The following is a 22,108-nucleotide window of genomic DNA, read 5'->3' as shown; positions in this document are numbered from 1 at the left end:
CCATTTGTTTTGTGGGTTTGACCAAAAAACACTTTTAATTGTGCCTGACAAGGATGTGTGCGGGGATTTGGGCAAGGGCTTCAACTCGTTCTCCATGCTTGCGTGCTTCCAGGCAGACTTTGCGGTGGAGGCTCTGGCCAAGGCCACCTACGAGCGGCTGTTCCGCTGGCTGGTGCACCGCATCAACCGCGCGCTGGACCGCCGGCAGAGGCAGGGAGCCTCCTTCATCGGCATCCTGGACATCGCTGGCTTCGAGATTTTCCAGGTGAGAGCAGTGGAGACAGAGCAGCAGAGAGAGAGCAACAGAGAGAGAGGAGCAGGCTGAACAGACATTCTCCAGGCTGACCTCCTTCCCATGTCAGAAATGTCTAGGTGATGATGTTCTGCACTCTCTACTTCTGTTCTTCGTCCAGCTGAATTCATTCGAGCAGTTGTGCATCAACTACACCAACGAGAAGCTCCAGCAGCTCTTCAACCACACCATGTTCGTGCTAGAGCAGGAGGAGTACCAGCGTGAGGGCATCGAGTGGAACTTCATCGACTTTGGCCTCGACCTGCAGCCTTGCATCGACCTCATCGAGAGGCCGGTCAGTGTGTGTGTGTGGGTGTGTGTGTCTGTCTGTGTGTGTGTGGGAGTGTTTCTCTGTAACCTTTCCTGCCATGAACCAGTCCTGCTAGAGATGAGAGATGGGATTCATATTCATATGCAGATTCTGTTCCTAGATAATGAGTAGTTACGTTATTTAGTTAATTGAATTGTGTCTCTGTGGATTAGTTGGATCTCTGGTCTCTGGTGATGATTGGTTGGTTGCACAGGCCCACCCCCCTGGCGTGCTGGCCCTGTTGGATGAAGAGTGCTGGTTTCCAAGGGCAACGGATCGCTCCTTTGTGGATAAGTTGTGTGCTGAGCAAGGCTCACATCCCAAGTTCTACAGGCCAAGGCAGCTTCGTGAAGAGGCTGACTTCTCCATCATACACTACGCTGGCAAGGTGTGGCCCCAGTTTACTGTCCCTCGACACACTGAGCTCTTGACACACACTTGACACACACTCAGACACTCTCACTCTTTCACTCTCTCATTCTCTCAGGTGGACTACAAGGCAGATGAGTGGTTAGTGAAGAACATGGACCCTCTGAATGATAATGTAGCATCTCTACTGCACCAGTCATCTGACCACTTCATATCGGAGCTCTGGAGAGAGGGTGAGAAGACATGTTTATGTCTCTGTCTTTCAACATACAGTATGTGGAATTAATCAGAGCTAGTTATGTATATCTTTGACTCTCTTTCAAGACCTTGTAAACTTGGTTTGCATCATCATATTAATGGTTCTTTATATCACATTTATTGTATCAGTTAAATAGAAATATGAGATCAGATGGATTGGGACATATTCTGCATTGTGGTTTCAACAATATTTTCTATATTCTCAGTATTAGGACTAATTAGCTAATTACTAATATTGAAGTTTGTCTGCCACTGTCATGCACTAATGTTCTCTCTCTGACTCCTTCTCTTCCTCTCCACCTCTTATCCTCTCTCAATTTTATTTATCTGCCTTTCATTGCCTGCTGCTCTCCTCTCTTCTCCGCTCCTCTCCACTCTTCTTTTGTCTCCTCTCTCTTCTCCTCTCTCGTCTCCTCTCTCTTCTCCTCTCCTCTTTTGTCTCCTCTCCTCTCCGCTCCTCTCCTCTTCACTCCTCTTTGTTTCCTCTCTCATCTCCTCTCTTGTCTCCTCTCCTCTCCTCTCTTCTCCGCTCCTCTTTTGTCTCCTCTCTCCTCTCCTCTCGTCGCCTCTCCTCTCTTCTCCTGTGTGCCCTCCCCTCCCTCAGATATTCAGACTCTTCCCCGTGTCTACTTTTTTGACTCCTATGCCACCCTGCAGACCAATGGCTCTGACAGCAGTAGGTTAATCCTCCAACTTGCCTGCTTAGGTTTAAATTCTCTCCTTTCTCCTCTCTCTCTCTATTCCTCTTCTCTTCCCTCTCTCCGAGGCCTCAATATCTTGCACCTCCATGTGTGGCTGTGTTGTTCATTTTTCTCTTAGCTTTCATTTTATCTTTCTTTTAATCACCTTAGCCCTTTAATGCACCATTTGTTGCTGTGGTGTGTGTGTGCTACAGTAGTTGTAGTACTCAGTTGTGTAGAGTAATTTGCTTTTCCTGTTGTGTTTCTATGGCCTTCACATGAGTTCTTTGGTTTTCCTGCTTTACCAGGTGTGCAATGTTGTGGATATTACTAATTATAGGATTGAGCTAAATTTATGCTTCAATAAACATATTTATATTTTAACAATTATTTCAGTTAACCAAAAAAAAGACCTTCTCTGAGTTCTAACAAAAAAAATGCATTTTACAAGTTTAAAAAAGTTCATAAAAAGTTTATAAGTTTAAAAGTTTAAAATTAAAAGTTTACAAGTTTAAAAGTTCATTAAAGATGTACGATGTGGCTGTTCATAGAAATTGCATGGTGCTTCAAAGAGTATCCAGGTCGGCCCACATGTGGGGCTAACTGTGTCCAGAGACAGAAACTGCCCTACATTAGAGACTTCACTGTTTCCTTTGCAAATAAATGAATCTAAAAAGTCAGAAGGCCCAGAAGGTTACTTACGCTGTCACTGCGATGAGTCAACTTTGCAAACATTTGAGAGCAGGATAGATTTCACAATCACAGATCACCTGCTATCATTTTTGTTTTATTAGTTAGGGAGTAAGGTTTTAAATAATGGCTTTTGATTTGTTACTTTATTAAATATCTATTTGTTGTTTGTGTTGCTCAGTGGAGAGGATTGTGGGATTGGACCAAGTGGCATCTGGGGGGCTGTCCGAGGGGAGTGGTCCAGTTACATTTGGAGCAGCAGGGCTGAAGACGAAGAAAGGAATGTTCCGGACAGTTGGACAGCTGTACAAGGAGTCACTGACCAAACTGATGGCCACCCTGCGAAACACAAATCCCAACTTCCTGCGCTGCATCATTCCTAACCACGAGAAACGAGTGAGAAAGACACTTAACACACATCACTCTAAGAATGAAAGTGAGAAAAACACAACACAAAGAATCAAAGCCATCAGAATTCTCGTCAACTCTATCTATTATGCATGGTCTATTGTACCAATTTCATGTGCTTAATTGAGCCCTTGCAATGAAAAAAACATAGCAATTTTCCCTTTTTATATAATCATTTATTTTAGTTTTTGATTTTGTACATCTTTTAGATTGGCTATTGTGGTTAGTGCCTCAACTCCACCTCCCCCCTCCAACAGTCTTTGTCGCTCTCCAACTCTTTCAGGCAGGGAAATTGAGCCCTCATTTGGTCTTGGATCAGCTGAGGTGTAATGGAGTCCTAGAGGGAATAAGAATCTGCAGACAAGGCTTCCCCAATCGCATCCCCTTCCAAGAGTTCAGACAAAGGTGAGCATGTGTGCCTATGAGCCTTTGTCTGTGTGTGTCCGTATGAGAGTGTCTTTTATTGTTTGTTTGTGTAAGCAGTGACTGAGCCTTCATAACCACCTGGAATCTCCTCTGGGCACATACTACCCTACCTATTCACTCTCTCTTCATGTACTTCATAACCAGCGTGAGGGCTAGAGCACATCTCCAGACCAAGTTGGGAGTGGAGTGAGAGCGTTCTAGATGTTCCTCACTCGTCATACATACTACTCTGGCAGGAGATTCTTTCTCACATCTTTGTCCTTGAGTTTCCCACTGTCTCTTCCTGCTGCTGCCTGGCAGGTACGAGATTCTGACTCCAAACGCCATACCCCGCACCTTCATGGATGGCAAGCAGGCCTGTGAGCTCATGGTGAGTTTCGAGCATTTGCAAGCACTAGCACAACATCCACCCTGACAAATATCTGCACTGTGTATGGGCTGTTGGTAATACAGCTGTTCACAGATTTGGTTTGAGTGTTGTAGTGCAGTTGATTGTGTAGGCATTAGAATGTATGGTGCTCTGTCTGTAGTCAAGTCATATTAAAAAATTAGACAGGAGAAGTTTATTTCTCCCACAGTTTTGAGATTTTGTACATTTTTTTTTCTGTAATTTACATGATTATGCAACTGCTGGCTTTTAAACACAGTAAAGTGAATGTTATTATCTACGTGCTCTCCATTTGGAATGAAAAGTGTAACTGTGCTCAGATCAGTGCACTGGAGCTGGACCAGAATCTGTTCAGGGTGGGGCAGAGTAAGGTGTTTTTCCGAGCTGGCGTGCTGGCCCACCTGGAGGAGGAGAGAGACCTCAAGATCACTGACACTATCATCCGCTTCCAAAGCGCTGCCCGTGGATACCTTGCTAGGAGGTAAGTGTATATGTGTGTGTGTGTGTGTGTCTGTGACTGTGTGAGTGTGTGCATTTGTGCATGTGTGTATCTGTCTGTGTGAGCATTTTTTTTTAATGTATGTAGATATTTGTGTGTATGTGTGTGTGTGTGTGTGTGTGTGTGTGTATTCATGCATGTGTGCATTTGTGTGTGTGTTTAATGATACGTTTTCCTGTCAGGGCATTTTTGAAGAAACAGCAGCAGCTGAGTGCCCTGCGTGTGATGCAAAGGAACTGCGCCGCCTACCTGAAGCTGCGCAACTGGCAGTGGTGGAGACTCTTCACCAAGGTGCCACGTACATGGGTGTAGCCTCATTCTGAAATGGATCACACGTGCATTTGTATTTTATTACAGAGTCAAAAGGAATTAAAACAGGTTTTAATATTTAATGTCTTTTCAAATATTAATCAGGTCTAGGTATTCCTTTCCTTCAGTATTAAGGATCAGTTAGTTGGCCCTTCAGCCTTTGATCCCCATACCCAGGTGAAGCCACTGCTGCAAGTGACCCGTCAAGATGAGGAAATACAGGCTCGGGAGGCAGAGCTGCAGAAAGCCAAAGACAGCCTGAGTAAAGTGGAACATGACTATAATGAATTAGAAAGAAAACACCAACAGGTACACCAGTTCCGAACTCTCTTTCAGTTCTCTCGCTTTCTTTCTTTCGTTCTTTGTACAACAACTTACACAGTGATCCTGAGATGGCTTTAAACTGCAAGCATAGTTAATAAAGTGCTAACTCTGATTTTCTCTGCTTTTTTTTGTTGTGGCCAATCCCATCTCCCACCTGTTAGCTGTTGGAAGAGAAGGCGGTGCTTACAGACCAGCTACAAGCAGAGGCGGAGTTATTCGCTGAGGCAGAGGAGATGAGAGCCCGGTTGGCCAGCCGTAAGCAGGAGCTCGAAGATGTGCTGGGGGAGCTTGAAGGCCGATTGGAGGAAGAGGAAGAGAGAGGTGTGCAGCTAACCAATGAGAAGAAGCGAATGCAGCAGCATATACAGGTGAGGGGATTACTGTGTACTGTCAATGTGGAGCTTGTTTTGTCCACAAAGTAATTCTCTCTCTTTCCCTTTCCCTCACGTCGATTCATGATGGCTTTATTGGCATGACTGTGTGAGCTTTATAAATCGGAAAAGTTTTGGAAAATATAGTTTAGCATTTTCAATAAGTGTACTAACTGCTGAATTAATCTAATTAATGGAAATAAAAATATAATAATAATAATAATTTTGTCTTTTCTCTCCCTCTTTTTCGTTTTCCCTCTTGTTCTCCTTCTCTTTCCATCTCCCTCATTCTACCTTTCTCGCTCTTCCCTTCTCTGTCTCTCTCCCTCTCTCTTTATCTCTCTCCATCTCTCTCTCTCTCTGTCACAGGATTTAGAAGAACAGTTGGAGGAGGAGGAGGGAGCAAGACAGAGGCTCCTCCTGGAGAAGGTCACCTTGGAAACTAAAGTGAAGAGTCTGGAGACAGAGACCCTCACTACAGGAGAGCAGAGAGACAGACTGAGCAAGGTCTCAAATCTTCAAACAGAACTACAGTCACCTTCAAATCCACTTCTCTTTAGCACTGACACTTGATAGCACTTGAAGTCTTTTTTCATAACATCATTTCCACAGCCATATAGTTTATCTCTGATCTTACAGTGTCATCCGCGTTCTTGTGGTTAACACAGGCGCACCCAAAAAATGCAGCCAGATCAGACCCGAGCTTTAATCCCCTGCACTGGATGGTCAGGTTATGTTGGCTTCCCTCCACCCCCCTCCCCCATCTCAGGAAAAGAAGCAGTTGGAAGAGAGGCTGAATGAGGTGACGGACCAGCTGACGGAGGAAGAGGAGAAAGTGAAGAGTCTCAACAAGCTTAAAAACAAACAGGAAGCTGTTATTGCTGACCTAGAAGGTAACAGCCACAGTTTCTTAATCTTAATGAACAACTTATTAAGACAACTTAAGCTGCTTCATCATCAGTGAAGTGTTTGCATGGTGCAGATCTTTGGTGGAATGTTCTGCAAGGTGTTTAATTTGCCTCCTCCTAATACACGCCTAACACCCCCCCCCCAGAGCGTCTGAAACGGGAGGAGCAGGGCCGTTTGGAGCAGGAGAAATGGAGGAGGCGCATGGAGGCAGAGGCAGCCGACGCCCAGGAGCAGCTCTCTGAGCTGGGCCTGATCTCCACAGAGCTCCGCGGCAGCCTGGCCACCAGAGAGAAAGAGATCACCACACTACAAACACGGTACACACACACACACACACACACACACACACACACACACACACTGGCTCAAACAAATTCAGCTGGCTTCATCTCCCGAATTATTAAAATAAGTTTACATTTCATTAGTGTTGGTATTCTTTGTGTGTGTGTGTGTGTGTGTGTGTGTGTGGGGGGGGGTATGTGTGTGTGTGTCAGGCTGGAGGAGGAGGGTGCTCGGCGAGCTGAAGCACAGCGGGCTCTGAGGGAGGCTATGTCTCAAGTATCCGAGCTGAAGGAAGAGGTGGACAATGAGCGAGGGATGAGAGAAAGGGCAGAGAAACAGAGGAGGGACCTGGGTGAGGAGCTTGAGGCTCTCAAGACCGAGCTGGAGGACACGCTGGACACCACAGCCGCCCAGCAAGAGCTCAGGTTTGTGTGTGTTGGTATGGGTCTTTGTCTGTCTGCTTGTGTGTGTCTGTGTGTGTATATGCTGAATGTAAGAGATAGCTGTATTATATATTTTTGTAAGATCATATCATTTTTAATGTCAAGTAAATTCCTTTTATAACTTTTGAATGGTTTGTTAAACTGGTTTGTTTGCAAGATGTGATATTTGTGATGCAAAAAATGAGTACAAAATTAGTACAATAGCTATAAGGAAAGCATACAAAAACTAATTTTAAAGAATCAGCAGAAATATTTGATCAGAAACCAAACATAATGGGCCTGTGCGTGTGTGTGTGTGTGTGTGTGTGTGTGTGTGTGTGTGTGTGTGTGTGTGTGTGTGTGTGTGTGTGTGTGTAGATCTCGGCGGGAGGCTGAACTGGGGGAACTCCAGAGGCAGGTTGAGGAGGAAACCCGGCGTCATGAGGCCCAGCTCTCAGAGCTCCGAGTCAAGCACTGCGCTGCCATTGACTCGCTCCAGGAGCAGCTGGACAACACCAAGAGAGTGAGTCTGTGTGTTTGTCTGTGTGTGTGTGTGTGTGTGTGTGTGTGTGTGTGTGTGGTGTGGGTGTGATCCTGTGTTTTCAGAGTGCTACTGAAGGGCATAAGGTGTGGGTTTAAAGGTTTTAGTCCTGTGTGTTTCTGTGCAGTGTATGTGTGTGACAATGTGTATGTGTGCATGCATGAATGCATTTGGTGTGGTGGATGTGTATATATATATATATGTGTGTGTGTGTGTGTGTGTGTGTGTGTGTGTGTGTGTGTGTGTGTGTGTGTGTGTGTGTGTGTGTGTGTGTGTGTGTGTTGTAACGAGTCTGCTGTCCCATCAGTCTCGGCAGTCCCTGGAGAAGGCCAAGGCCATGCTGGAGGAGGAGCGTGTGAGCCTGACTGCTGAGTTGAAGACCCTGCAGGGGGGGAAGATGGAGAGCGAGAGGGGCAGGAAGCGTGCCGAGGGGCAGCTCCAGGAGCTCAACGCCCGGCTTGCCCAGGCCGACCGGGAGCGCGAGGAGAGAGAGGACCGGCTCCACAAACTCCAGGTAGAGCGCGAAGGCTGGAGCAGAGCAGTGATGGAGACACACAAAGAAAGAGCTGAGATGCATTCAAATCTTCCTGAGTCCAGTCTCACCACCACATGCCTTAAGTCCTACAACATTTACAGCATTTAGCAGACATTCTTATCCAGATCAACTCACATATTTATCTGTATGACAGTATGGGTCAAACCCCTGACCCTGGTGTTACTAGCACCATGCTCTCAACTATAGGAGTACAACAAGGATTATAGCTCAGCAGAAAGTGTCAATGTGGCTGTGTTAAACTAGTTACTGGCCCACTGGGGAGATGTTTACTCCATGCAGATGGATCTATCTACATTTGAATCGATTCACCATTATCACTCAAACCCTTTGAGGCTGTGACTGATGTCCCTCAAGCAGGGGGCTGGTAGGTCATGTGGCGTGGACTTCAAGGCTGTCTCGTCTTTAACTTTCTTTTAGATGGAGATCGAATCTCTGTCCAGCTCTCTGGCTTCATCAGACTCCAAATCTCTTCGTTTGAGTAAAGAGGTCAGCAGCCTGGAGAGCCAGCTACATGATGCTCAGGTAATGATACATGGGTGTGTCACTCTGTAATCTACACATTTGTCATTGTTGAAATTGCACTGTGATTGCAACAGGCCTGTGCTGAATGTGTGTGTGTGTGCTACAGGAGCTACTGCAGGATGAGACCCGTCAGAAGCTGGCACTGGGCTCACGTGTGCGGGCTCTAGAGGAGGAGAAGGCGGCTCTCGTGGAGAGAGTGGAGGAGGAAGAGCAAAAAAGCAGAGAGCTCACACGGCAAATCCAAACTTACACCCAGCAGGTCCACACCCTCCTCACACGTTCCCTTTATCTTCCTCGCCTGTCACAGAGCCAAATATTTCACTTCTTGTCATATTGGGTTTTTTTGCTGCATTTATTGCATGACTCGTCACCTTTTTTGTGCTACCTGACACTGGTTCTGTCTTCTTTCCTGCACTCAGCTTGCCGAGCTGAAGAGGCAGTCGGAAGAGGTGAGTGCAGCAGTGGAAGCAGGAGAGGAGAGCAGGAGGAAACTGCAGAGGGAGCTAGAGAGTGCCACGCAGAGAGAGCGAACCAAGGAGGAGGAAAAGGAACGGGTGGAGAGACAGAAGGAGCGTCTAAGGGAGGAGATAGAGGACATGACAGTCGCCCTGCAGAGAGAGAGGCAGAACTGCACCGCTCTGGAGAAGAGGCAAAAGAAGTTTGATCAGGTTAGGGAGGGAGAGCTGAAATGGATAGATGGATGGATGACCTAAAAGGGGACTGCATAGATAAAGATTCTGATATCACTGCATCAGTCACTGACTAAAATTTTAGAATCTGCATTGCTGCTTCTCTGACCTTTGCCCTGTGACCCTTGCAGTGTCTGGCTGAGGAGAAGGCGGTGAGTGCCCGGCTGGCTGAGGAGCGAGACCGGGCAGAGGCTGAGAGCCGCGAGAAAGAGACCCGGTTCCTGGCTCTGTCCCGAGCACTGCAGGAGGCATCAGAGCAGCGTGACGAGCTGGAGAGAACCAATAAACAGCTTCGCCTGGACATGGAGCAGCTTGTCAATGCCCAGGACGACGTGGGCAAGAATGTAGGGCATGCATGAGTAGCTCTTGTTCTCCTCCCACTGAGCCCATAGTCTCTCCCACTGAGTCCATAACCACTCCCAGTGAGCGCATAATCCCTCCCACTGAGGCCATAACCACTCCCAGTGTGCCCATAATCCCTCCCATTGAGGCCATAACCACTCCCAGTGAGCCCATAATCCCTCCCACTGAGGCCATAACCACTCCCAGTGAGCCGATAACTACTACCACACAGTGGAAAACATCACAACAGAAACCTTTAGTTAACTTTTAACTGATGATTCAAGTGGCTGATGATTACCACTGGCTGTTGTTAGTTTAAACGTCTGTTTAAATCAGTAACTTGCTGGACAAAATCTGACAGCTGCTAAACTTGAAAATGCCATGAACATGTAAATGAGCCATGTCTCTCCCCTCTCTCTTTCCGAGGTGCATGAGCTAGAGCGCTCCCGGCGGGCTCTGGAGGTGGAGGCCCAGTCTCTTCGGGAGCAGACGCAGGATCTGGAGGAGGAGCTGTCTGAGGCAGAGAACTCCCGCTTGCGCCTGGAGGTCACACTGCAGGCCCTTCGTGCTCAGTTTGAACGGGAGATTAGCACCAAGGAGGAGAAAGGAGAAGAGAAGAGGAGGTCTCTCAACAAACAGGTCAGCCGCTTTACCATGGACTGGGAGACTATGTGCTGTGGTACTCCTGCATTGTAACTAATCCAGCTCCACTTGCTGTACCTCAACAAGTCAATGTGGACAAACTTGTACATAATCTCCGCAAGGGATTACAAAATTCTGTGGCTAGAATTAAAACTTTAGCTAAAGAAAATTTTACCCAAAGTCCAGTTGTATCCGCAACTCTTCCTCCTTTTACTCTTCCTCCTTTTCTCTCTTGGTCTCTCCTTTTTTCTTTATAGGTGCGTGAACTAGAAGCTCTCTTAGAAGAGGAGAAAACTCAGAGAGCTCAAGCACTGTCCGTCAAGAAGCAGATGGAGGCGGAGCTCCAGGAGGCAGCATCTCAGGTGGAGGCAGCCACTCGTGGCAGAGAGGAAGCGCTCCGGCAAATCAAACGGCTTCAGGTAATGAAAAATCCTGTATGAGTAATATAGGGCTCAAACTTTTCACTTAGCCCCAGGAGAAATTAATCTCAGATAGCATCAAATAGACAAGTTCTGTCAAAATTCACCTGGACAAAAAATTTTAAAATGGCCAGAAGCACTATTTCTGTTATATATAAGATGTTCCAAATAACACTAGACCTTCTGTATTTGGGCTGGCCCATAACACATTTATGTTCTGTCTGAAACTTTAGTGTAGCTGTATATGCAGTGTGATACAGAAGTTTTCTCCTGGTTGTGTGCAGGCTCAGATGAAGGAGGTATTGCGGGAGCTGGATGAGACCAAGATAGCTCGAGATGAAATCATTGCCCAATCAAAAGACAGCGAGAAGCGCCTGCAGACCCTGGAGGCAGAGCTCCTGCAACTGACTGAGGTCTGTTACACATCCCATCCCATCCCATCCCATGTGTGTAAGTGTGTTTGTGTGCACATTTTTTGTTTTATTTTGGGTGGGGGGGGGGAGGCGGGTATGTGTTTCTGTGTGCATTGTGTGTGTGTTTACATAAATATGGACATACATAAGTGACATGAATGAATATAAAAACCACTTCATTAAGCCTGTGCAGCCAGTCATGGCTACGTGGCATAATGACTGCCTCTCTGTCTCTCAGGAGCTGGCAGTGTCAGATAGGTCACGGAGGCAGGCTCAGCAGGGAAGGGATGAGATGGCGGAGGAGATTCTCAATGCCAACACTGCAAAGTAGGTATATTTGTAAAAGTAAGTGTGTAAGTGTGTGTGTATGTTTGTGTATATGTGTGTATGTGTGTGTGTGTGTGTGTTTGTGTGTGTGTGTGTAAGTGTATGTATGGATAACGCCTCTCTGCCTTGCAGGACGGCTCTGTGTGAAGAGAAGAGGCGTCTGGAGACCAGGATCAATCAGCTGGAGGAGGAGCTGGAAGAGGAGCAGGGCAATGCTGAGCTTTTGGCTGAGAGGCAGCGGAAGACCACACTACAGGTCCAACCCCCTCTCCCCATACAAAAACTACACTCTTTTCTCCTATATCCTTAATATACTTTTACAGTTGTTGTTTTTTTTGTAATTGCTCCAAGTTGCAGATAATAGTAGTTAGCTTTTAATTTATGTCCAAATCCAAACTGAAAATCTTGCCACTTAAAGATTTGATGCACTGTAGAGTGTAATATCATTTTGGAGTATCTACATAACATTTTGGAGTATCTGTATCTGGTGCAAATCTGGCTCTGTCTCTTGCCTGCTCTTTCTCTCTCCGGCTCTGTCTCTCTCCGGCTCTGTCTCTCTCCGGCTCTGGCTCTCTCTGGCTTGCTCTCTGTCAGGTGGAGACACTGACAGTGCAGCTGGCCGGTGAGCGGACTCTGGTGCAGAAGAGCGAGGGAACGCGAGAGAGCCTCGAGAGGCAGAACAAGGAGCTGAAGACCAGGCTGACTGAGCTGGAAGGAGCTGTGAGGGGCAAGCACAGACTCAGCGTTGCCGCCCTGGAGGCCAAGATTGACTCCATGGAGGAGCAGCTGGAGCAGGAGAGGCAGTGCGTAATCAGGGTGGGGGTTGGGGGGCAGTTTCGCATGAGAGTCAGTTGGATAAAGCCATCAGACCTTTTTTTGTTACACAAAACCAGTGCACACTGAGCACCTTGTCATGATCCATTTGTTGATTCTATCTATGCAGCTATGGTTGCTCAGTATTTTAAATGCATATTAGAAAGAAGGTTTGGGATGAGTATTTTTAGATGTTCCTGCCAACATCTAAACACATCTTTCATCATTTCCCTTCACAGCCTTTATGTTAGCTGCTCGATATTTCAACTAGTTTGTAAAGCTTTGTTCATTTATACTGAAGCCTTGGTTGCACTCAGTAACATCGAAGCACACAGTGAAACCCACCGCCATCCACAGAGCTCTTCCTCAATCTTCCTCGCAGTCAGCTGTGTCTAGGTGAAGTCCCAGTGGGGCTGAAAGAGTTCAGGCCTGGGCCGGTCTACGCTTCATAACCCAGCTCCCGCATCACTAGGCCTCCCGATGCATGTCGTCATCTGCGTTGTCAGGGATCTTAGGACAGTGCACCTTTGCTAACCTTTGCTGGGCGCTTTAGAGAAGGGGGCAGAGGGCTGCTTCTGCCTCTGGTCCCATCGCCTTGCCCCCCGCTCTCGCAGGGAGCGCTCCCTCGCCAACAAGCTGGTGCGGAAAACGGAGAAGAAGCTGAAGGAGGTGGTGATGCAGGTGGAGGATGAAAGGAGACACGCAGACCAGTACAGAGAGCAGGTACGTCCCCTCTGTCCCTATGTCCACTTCAAATCTTCTACCAAGTTATACACAGACCAGACAGGCAAGAACTGTACAAAGGGCTTCTACTATGTGGGTGCTCTTCTGAGCTCACTAGAAGGACAGTCAAATGGGATCATAATACATTTAATACCAAGTATAAATTATCATATTTATGATGCCACATTAGGCCTAGAGGACTAGTGAGACCCGTATATGGTACATATTTTAAATATATAGTAAATATGGTAAATATAGTATAGTTTCTGAAATATTCTAAAGTCTTTCTCAACCCAGAGTCTGGAGCTGGTAGTGTAGCAATAGTAGAACTTCCTTATACTCTACATTCAACAATGTTTTGATTTGTCTGCCCACAGCTGGACAAGTCGATGGGGCGCGTTCGTCAGCTGAAGCGTCAGCTGGAGGAGGTGGAGGAGGAGAACTCGCGCACCAACGCCCAGCGCAGAAAGCTGCAACGTGAGCTGGAGGAGATGGGCGACAGCATGCAGAGCATGACGCGCGAGCTCAACGCCCTGCGTTCACAGCTCAGGTAGAGCCCTGTCTGCAGGCAGCCAGGATGACCTGGGGAAGCATGCACTGGAATCGGGTGTAACGCAGCTGGAAACAGATGCTAGTTTTCACTTTGATACACTTGCTTGCTTGTTTGTGTGTGCGCGGTTAATTCACCATCATTTAATATAGTTGCGTGTGTGTTCCTGCGTTTGAACGTGTTTGTCCATTTCACTCGCTGGTACAGAGCGAACCAAAGCCAACAAGGATGTCTTTACTGCGTGTGTCTGTGTTTCTTGTACATGAGTTTGTTTTCAACTGGGAACTTTCTTTGCACACCTCATGTAACCCTCGCTAAGATATCCTCATTTGTCCTTTGTGGGTTAAAGATCATGACACTATTGCTTCCTGGTCTTGTCTGCGTTTCTCTTTTCCGCACAGTATTTCACGTATATTACCAGTGCATATCCTCATCTAACACATCCTATCTTTCAGTCTCTCATTCATATCACACTGTTTTTCAGACTCTAACCTCTCTGTTTCTCTTTTTTTCTCTTTTATTTTTGTCTGTCTCATTGCCACTCTCTCTCTCTCTCACGCGCTCCAACTTTCTCTCTCTCGCCCTCTGTCTCTCTCTCTCAGGCGTGCTCCTCTCCCGCTGTCCGTACGTGGGGGTCGGAGAGCCCTGGTGGATGACCTCTCTCAGGAGAACTCTGATTCAGAGGAGCCGCCCAGCTCCCCTACACCCTCCAGCGGCTTACCAGGGACTCCAGTGCCCTCAGAGAGCAACGCTCTGGGGCCGCCTCCCCCATACAGCCTGACGGATGCCGAGTGAGCCGTGAGCAGGGCGAGCGAAGAGCCGGCCAGGGGTTGGATAGACAGCCTGCCTAATCAGTTAAATAACATGGCTGTCAGAAAATCCACGCAGCAAAGACTATACCTCCTCAGCCAAGACTGAAATAACTAGATGCACATGAGATTTCATGGTGGAAATATAGCTGATATCCAAGTAGTACTTTTAAATTTGGAGATAATGCTGATACACAGATAGTACTTTTAAGTGTTAAATGTCTTATACTGACATGTTGATTTCCATAGGTGGAAAAGACATGTTCCAAGGGAAATAGCATTTATGTATATCAGAAATTCCACATATCAGTGCAATGTATATCAGGCATAAATATGGCAAAGTTAAGATGGCTGCCTCAACCCTAAGCGCTCTTTCAATCAACCATAAGCCATGTGTTTAAGGGCAATCTGCATGTTTTTGATGGCGATACGGTAGAAAAGTCTTGTGAGATATTCAATTGTAAATTCATGATAAGGCTTTCATTGGCTGTGCTTGCATGAATGATTTAACTGCCAATCAGTGTTACTCTCAAAAGCCTTTCTCTCTCACTTTTGGCAAAATGGAATTTTTGACATGCAGATTGAAAGTTTCAAGGTAGTAAAACTTTTTGAGAATATTTGAATATTTAGGGACAGCAACTTCAAATTAATGGAAAAACTGTCAAACTTTTTTATCAAACAATTTAGTACAGACGATTTTACACTTCTATGTCAAACATCTTCTTAGCAACAAGAAAGTGAGAGAGAAAAAATTATCTACTGTGAAATATCTACAAACATGAATTAATATGAGCCAGCCATGCTAGCTTTTCCATTGTTGGCATTAATAGAGGAATAATAAACGATTAGGGCAAAATAAATAAATAGATAAAAGTAAGAAAAGAAAAAAAAAAGAAATACCCCCAAAAAATGTAAACATGAACAGGATGAATCATAAGCTAATGAAAAAACTCATGTATATAATAAGTAGTCTTTTAAACTGGATCAGATTGCATTAGAAATATATGTTAGTATATCCACTAACATATCCATTATGGTCCTCCACCCCCCCAAAAAATGTTTTGCTAGGTTGGGTTATAAAAATGATTAATCTTGAGAAGTTTCCCAAATGGTATTAATGGTATAAATGGTAATCAAACAAATTGATACTACCCATTCCATGTTTCCATGATATCATTATCACATAGTACAGCCTCACTGGTGCCATTATAACAGTATATCCTCATTGATACCATTATCACATAATACAGTCTCACTACCATTATCACCTAGTACAACCTCACCGATACCATTATCTCATAGTACAACCTCACTGGTACCACTATCACATAGTACAACCTCACTGGTACCATAATCACTTAGTATAACCTCACTGATACCATTATCACAAAGGACAATATCATGGATACCATTATTACATAGTGACAGCATACTTGCCCACAACATACTGCAGCTTCTCTTTGGGCTTAAATACATGGCGTGAACATTTAAGCCTTAAAAACCTCTGATAAGTCTCCTTTTTAAAAATGGGAAATTCATAGTATAGACAGGTTTTTGTGAATTGATGTGTATTTAGAATGTTAGTACATCTAAAGACCCATGTAAATGTACTGTCAGTTTACCATTTAAAATTAAAAATATCAGGGTTTTGGAAGATCTAGTTCATTTGCCCACTATACTGTTTGGGCGCTGTGAGAATGAGTGTTAAACTGAGATATTGACAAGATTGTGCTATTCTTAAAACCGTTTTTGAAATGGTAAAAATAAAACAAAACAAAAAAACAATTCTTAAGTAAATTTGATAAGTAGACTGTGATTAGTTAGAAAGTTAGTATTTCCATATTTTTTAACATATCATTACCCATTTCAGCAAACTTGTTCATCAAGCATAATGCTATCGATCTAAAATACTTATTATCTAAATGATTTATGTTGTGATTGTTGTCTGTCTGCAGAACAAATGTCATGGAGTTGCCTATACTTTGCTGATTAACGTAAGCTTAGATAGGTCAAGCTTACTGAGATCTTGAGCATCATGATAAAACTGTATGTACAGTTACTTGTATGTGCAATCTTTTTAAGACGCAGTGAGAATTCGGAGTCGTGATGAGAATTATTATGCTACTGAAATGTGTGAGATGATGCACAGCCTTGCAAGGGGTCAGGCTGACACGCTGTGGGTTGTGTGTCTGAGATTTCTCAGTCTCACTACACATCAAAAGAATAGAAGAAATACTTCCTTTGTGTCATTAAGCAGTATCATTGCTGCAAGCACATCATTGTTAAAATATATTTGTATTTATCCAAATACATGCACAATATTTTTGTTTGTTTTTGTTTTTGTTTGTTTGTTTTATTATGTATGAAAATTATAGAATGAAGCTTTTATGTTTTACCAAATCACTGGCGTATGGATGAAACAAAGCATATGAACAAAGGCAGTTCCACAGTAGTTGTGTTGTAGTGCAGGTTTGTAGCACTGGTCTACATCCACATCTGCCCCCTGAACATCCAAGACCTCAGTTCTCTTCAGAGTTCACTTCAATCCCTGGTCTTTCTCTGCATAAAGGATATGATAGTAAAGGTTCAAATTGATCAGATCTGTAGTAGCTCCTGAATGGTTAAAATGAGGCTTAAAGTTTCCCCTCTCTGTACTAGTTTTATATGTCACAGCACTTCCTGTCAGGAAAAAAAGTTCCCTGGCTAACAGATCCAAATGAAGGGTTGTTTTATTCATTTACTGTGTGGTTTATTGTCAAATAAATTACAACCAACCACACAGAAGAGCCACACAGAAAACTCCTATGATGTTACATTATGAATCTCTAATGTTCCTTTATGAGATTTAAATGCTCATTTATGCGCTTTGATGGAATAGGTCCTGTTTTTGGGCTAAGGTAAGGCCTTTCTCTTAGTGTCTGTTACGTTCACCTCAGATAAAAGCTGCTCTTTCATGTTACAGGTTGCCTTTGGATCCTTTTTATTTCTTCTATAGGACAGTTTCCCCAAATCAGAATAAAAATGTTATGTCACTGTTACTACTGACTATATATACCCACTGTAGTTGTTTAAATGTACTAAAATGTCCCTGTGTAATGGTTTCTCACTACAAGCATAGAATTAGGACCAAAGAAGCCACCAACATTTTGCACCTTTTATTCATTATTCAGCCTATCCTGTCCTATGCTGTAGGACAGAAGGACTCCTAAGGCTTTCCTAGTTGCTTTCACTTCAAGAATTATTTTGTGCAATAACAAAGTTGCTTAGCTCCCATGCTGCTCTGAAGCCTGGTGAACTAAGCCTGACTATGTATTATTCAGAATCCAAACTGGCAATTATATTAATTTGTTACTGAGGGGATGTTCCAAAAATAGCATGGAATATTTTGTCTCTTAAAACTTTATCCTCAAAATGTACTCAAATTAAGGTATGCATATGATAAAAGGTTCATATGAATTGGTCATGTGCTAAAACCCCATCTTCTTGTTTATTTTGTAAAAGAGATATTCTTTTTTTTACCTTATTCTGAAATTATGTTCTGAACAAACGGGAAAGAGCCAGGCTTATCATTTTAGCCCATTCCAGTTAGAAGTGTACCTTCCTGGTTAGTAATACGACCTCCTGACACTCCTAGTCCTCAAAAACAGCTTAGATATATGGAGAGAACATTGAAACATTTCTTCCTTATTTCATTCAGAAATGTTTAAGTACAAAAACAACTTTAACCTACTTAAATTGTGTGGCTTATGTTTTGTCAATTTAATTTTAATATTTGTTACATACTGCTGCTGTATTCTGACTAGACTAGTGTGGAAAGAGAAGGTGATTTAGTGGAGGCTGCTGTTTTGCTGTAATGTAATGAATGTGTGTGGAGAAGAGCAGTTTATGGTGGATAGAAAGAATGGATTGAGTTGTTTGTATCTATCGATACCAAAACTGATGGTGTCTAGAACATCTTTGTTTGTTTGTTTGTTTGCCCCTGTGCAGCTTTTTGTTTGATTGTTAATTTTGCTATATGGATAAAGTCTTACTGGGGTGACTTTTAATATACTGTATGTCAATGGTTTTGAAATATGTGTGGTTCATTTAACATGTATACAAATATAAGCATACTTAGTACATTTTAAAAACTTAGTTTTACATTGACCATGAAAATCCTTTGTCAAAATAAACACCAAGATGGTCATTCTAATTCAGTCCAAGCAGATCAAAGATCAGTTTTGGCTATATTAATTATTAACAGAAATGTGACCAAATAAGAATCTAATCAAAGATGGGTTATTTATACTGAAATATAGCCCTCATGTTTCCTCAGTCATAATAGTTTATTCATATTTTTTATTTAAAACATTTTCCAGGTTGAACCTTAATGCAGAACAAATACAGGAACATTTCACAGAAATGACCACAAACCCACTTAATATTCTTCAGTCTACATAATTAAACACAAGGACGTGATAACCAAAGACACATATACATTAAAATAAATACAGTTGTAATTGATTCATGGTTTATTTACATTTTAAAGACCATGACACACTGACCAACTGAAATCAATGCCCACTTCCAAATGTTTGTGAATGAGTTTTAATTCAGTTTAATAGACTGACTTGAGCAACATTCATTCATCTTTGCTTAATAAAAAAGCATGATGTAAACTCACATTTACATCCTCAAACAGTGCAGATCAGCAAAATCAGACAGTAGTATTTAGATTACATTGTATAACTAATCTAGATGTTTATATGATAATACAACTATCTATGTATGATATTACTCCTATTGTACACCAATTATATATTTCTATAACACATTTTTACAATATTAAGCCTAAGTTCAGTGATGTAGTTGGCAAATGCTCACATGCCATGTTTGCTTCTCTCCTTCATTTTGTTCAGTCCTTCAGTTTTACAGTACCAGCAAGTTTTCTTTTTTAAGGGTAAATTAATTTTTCTTGTTTCAAAATACCCAATTCATATAATTATGTACTATGCTTGCTTAGAATCAGAGTCTGTAAAATTGTCCTAACTACACTTTGTAAAATAGAATTATGCTTTAAACTGAGAACAGCTCCCCTAACAGTAAGTATGTCCTGGAGATTTTATCATACTTTTAAAGTTCTCTTCTGCTACTATGTTGCTGAATAGCCAGTCATCATTCAAAGGTGGCGTTGAGACTGGATGAGGGTGTGGTTTGTGTGCAGGAACAGGAAATGACTGAGCCACACCCTCAAAACTGGGAATACCCTGACAACCTTCACCATTGGAATATAAACAAGAGTTTTCTTCACAACTGCTTTTGGCTTGGGGTGGCATACTAAAGCTATAGAAATGTTCTTTAGAGGAGGAATGCAGGTTTGGAGGACTCGTATAGATTGAGTTTGGATTCAGAGTGGTTCCTGAGTCAATACTGCTATTTTCATCCAGTAACATACAATAAGGATCTGTGGGCCCGCTTAAGGGTATATGGCCCAGCGCATGAATTTCGTGAATGGGATGTTGTTCCCAGTATTGACTTAAGGCATTGTTTGTGTGGGCATGCTCAGTGCTATGTAAAACTTGGTTATCAAGAATATGATTTGAGAAATTATCCTGTTTCAAGCCTTTTGAGATTTCCTCCATTGTACTCCAGATACCACTGACTGTGTATTGACTCTCCTTATTCTTTGCTGTATGTATTGCAGGATTCTTTAGATAGGAATCTATGGCCATGTCTGTTTGTCTTGCCATATATACTGACTTATTCTGATGGCAGCTAGAGTCACAGTTTACTGGATTGCCAACATTACTACTTAAATCTTGTTCTGTATTCAAATCCTTAATGGAATTTTGCAGCAGCATGGTAAATTGTGGCCCATCTTTCAGTTCTTCACTACAGTCTGTTTGGATATCCATAACACATCCTACATGTGAGGTGTTAAGGAATGTAAAGTTATTTTGAAAACAGCTCTGGTCCTCTTCACTCTGCATGTGCCAAGCTGAAGCAATGTTCCTCTGATCATTGTGGTGGCTCTGTAGAGATCCTTCTGTGGACTCTAGTAGTTCAGCATTTTCCATCCCATCTATCTGTAGACTCTCTGTGATATATTGCATTTCGGAGATGTGGTCAATGTCTGTCTGCAGTTGTACATCAAATTCACGTGAATCCAAAGTCAAGGGAGACACTGCTGGTAAGGCTGGTGAGTAATCTAGCAGTGACATCCCGAAAGGATGATTGTCTTGTTCCTCATCCAATGATTTAGGGATGTGTACATTTGAATTTTGTTGTATTTTTTCAATATTTTCAAGCCAAGTGTCTATGCTGTCTTCTAAAATGATGTTACTAACTTGTAACAAGTTGTCCAGGTCAACAGGTGTAGATTGAAATAGTTCCTTTTCACAATTAAAGGCAGTAGATTCTTGTGGTGAGTTATCTTGGCTATTTCCCAACTCCTCTCCTTTGTTCCCGATCACATTGTCTTTTTCACTGTTCAGACTATTATTTCCATTTTTTGGAGACTTGCTCTCTGAGCGATTTGCATTAGGGTTATCCACAAGACTGTCTGAAGTCTTTGTAGAATTGATCACGTTCTGTTGTTTTGCAGATGTCCCAGTTTTGGATGAGTCAGCAGTGGCTGCAGAGAAGACGCGGCAAATCGGTGTTCATGATTTATAATACCAATCCCAATGATTAAAAACTAGTACTAGATCTCTAAACTAGACAAATCCACTCTAAATTTATTTATATGGCAAATCTTCTTACCATTTTTCATGGTGTTTGCATGTTCAGTTTTCGGAGATGATTTTGTGCCTAGCTGGCTGTGTGTTGTGTCTGATGAACAAAGAGCTGAGGCCAGCTGATGATTATTACCAGCCTCTATTTCTGCAAATTTCCTTTGAAGAAACATATGTATGCTAATGAGAAAAATATTCAATTAAAGTTTTTTTTAACTCTCTCTTTCTTTCTCTCACACTCACACACACACACACACTCACACTCTCTCTCTCTCTCTCTCTCTCTCTCTCTCTCTCTCTCTCTCTCTCTCTCTCTCTCTCTCTCTCTCTCTCTCTCTCTCTCTCTCTCACTGTTATACCTCTGGATCATGTTGTGGAGAAATCTGCGGTGGTTAACCTGCCGTTTGGATGGTTTATTTTTGCGTGGTCTTTGCAGCGTACGCATCATATGACCAGCTGCTGATGTCACAAATGTAAAGAGGTCACGACCCCATGGTACGCTGCGTTCTAGTTCAAAGGACATGGTGCTAGATGAACGTATACCTTAGAGTAGGGTAGAAAAGGATGTCCAAGATGGAATTTTTCCAATATTGAGATCAAAAGCATAAATTTACATTACCATGTGATTACCACAAACAGATATAGCCCAGTTTGTTGAAACTATGGTTTAATTAAGAGGCAACAAAGGATTATCTAAAAGGCTAAATTTACAGTGGTGTAAACACATTTACACATTCAAGTGGTGTAAACATTTCAAAATTTTGTACTTTAATAGATTTCCTTTATCTTAGCTTTACATTTTTTTTCTATAACAAATAAATATTTAAACCACACTAAAATTATTAAAAGAGAATTGGACTCAAATCTAAACAGATAAAACTACTAAAATAGTTTAGTGAACTTCGCCACCTTCAGTGCAACACAACACAAAAAATAAGTACAATAATCGTCAACTAATCTCTGTAAAAAGCACTTAGGAACCAATCAATTAAAAGCCATTAAACGCTCCTCTGCCTTATTAAAATATGAAGAATTCAGACATTAAACATTATGTAAAAATAGGTGGTCACCCCACTCACCTGGTCCAAGCATCTGCTGGTTCTGAGAAAAAC

The 22,108-nt window shown here is 43.0% G+C and overlaps 1 protein-coding gene across 9 annotated transcripts in view; it reads left to right on the top strand.

The window, feature by feature from the left end:
• Positions 1-18,479, top strand: part of myh14 (myosin, heavy chain 14, non-muscle) — a 28,955-nt gene extending 10,476 nt beyond the window's left edge. For 3 of the 9 annotated variants that reach the window (XM_081695998.1, XM_081695996.1, XM_081695997.1), the window contains 31 exons: positions 113-265; positions 414-587; positions 817-990; positions 1,090-1,204; positions 1,834-1,905; positions 2,781-2,995; positions 3,291-3,412; positions 3,734-3,803; positions 4,127-4,302; positions 4,503-4,611; positions 4,807-4,938; positions 5,115-5,321; positions 5,694-5,831; positions 6,094-6,217; positions 6,379-6,550; positions 6,728-6,940; positions 7,316-7,460; positions 7,786-7,992; positions 8,452-8,556; positions 8,663-8,815; positions 8,976-9,224; positions 9,377-9,589; positions 10,014-10,226; positions 10,487-10,648; positions 10,933-11,061; positions 11,300-11,388; positions 11,521-11,644; positions 11,983-12,191; positions 12,816-12,924; positions 13,302-13,474; positions 14,077-18,479. In XM_081695998.1, coding sequence (XP_081552124.1) covers positions 113-265; positions 414-587; positions 817-990; positions 1,090-1,204; positions 1,834-1,905; positions 2,781-2,995; positions 3,291-3,412; positions 3,734-3,803; positions 4,127-4,302; positions 4,503-4,611; positions 4,807-4,938; positions 5,115-5,321; positions 5,694-5,831; positions 6,094-6,217; positions 6,379-6,550; positions 6,728-6,940; positions 7,316-7,460; positions 7,786-7,992; positions 8,452-8,556; positions 8,663-8,815; positions 8,976-9,224; positions 9,377-9,589; positions 10,014-10,226; positions 10,487-10,648; positions 10,933-11,061; positions 11,300-11,388; positions 11,521-11,644; positions 11,983-12,191; positions 12,816-12,924; positions 13,302-13,474; positions 14,077-14,269 — 4,839 coding nt within the window. In that variant the 3' untranslated portion in view covers positions 14,270-18,479. Of the gene's footprint in view, positions 1-112; positions 266-413; positions 588-816; positions 991-1,089; positions 1,205-1,833; positions 1,906-2,780; positions 2,996-3,290; positions 3,413-3,733; positions 3,804-4,126; positions 4,303-4,502; positions 4,612-4,806; positions 4,939-5,114; positions 5,322-5,693; positions 5,832-6,093; positions 6,218-6,378; positions 6,551-6,727; positions 6,941-7,315; positions 7,461-7,785; positions 7,993-8,451; positions 8,557-8,662; positions 8,816-8,975; positions 9,225-9,376; positions 9,590-10,013; positions 10,227-10,486; positions 10,649-10,932; positions 11,062-11,299; positions 11,389-11,520; positions 11,645-11,982; positions 12,192-12,440; positions 12,925-13,301; positions 13,475-14,076 lie in introns of those variants that run through there. The other 6 variants (XM_081696000.1, XM_081695999.1, XM_081696002.1 and 3 more) reach the window with 5 other exon arrangements.
• Positions 18,480-22,108: the final 3,629 nt, after the last annotated feature.

Source organism: Electrophorus electricus, chromosome 14, assembly GCF_041902795.1.
Source record: "Electrophorus electricus isolate QZ-2024a chromosome 14, ASM4190279v1, whole genome shotgun sequence".
NCBI lineage: Eukaryota > Metazoa > Chordata > Actinopteri > Gymnotiformes > Gymnotidae > Electrophorus > Electrophorus electricus.
This window is presented reverse-complemented; position numbering and strand designations above follow the sequence as displayed.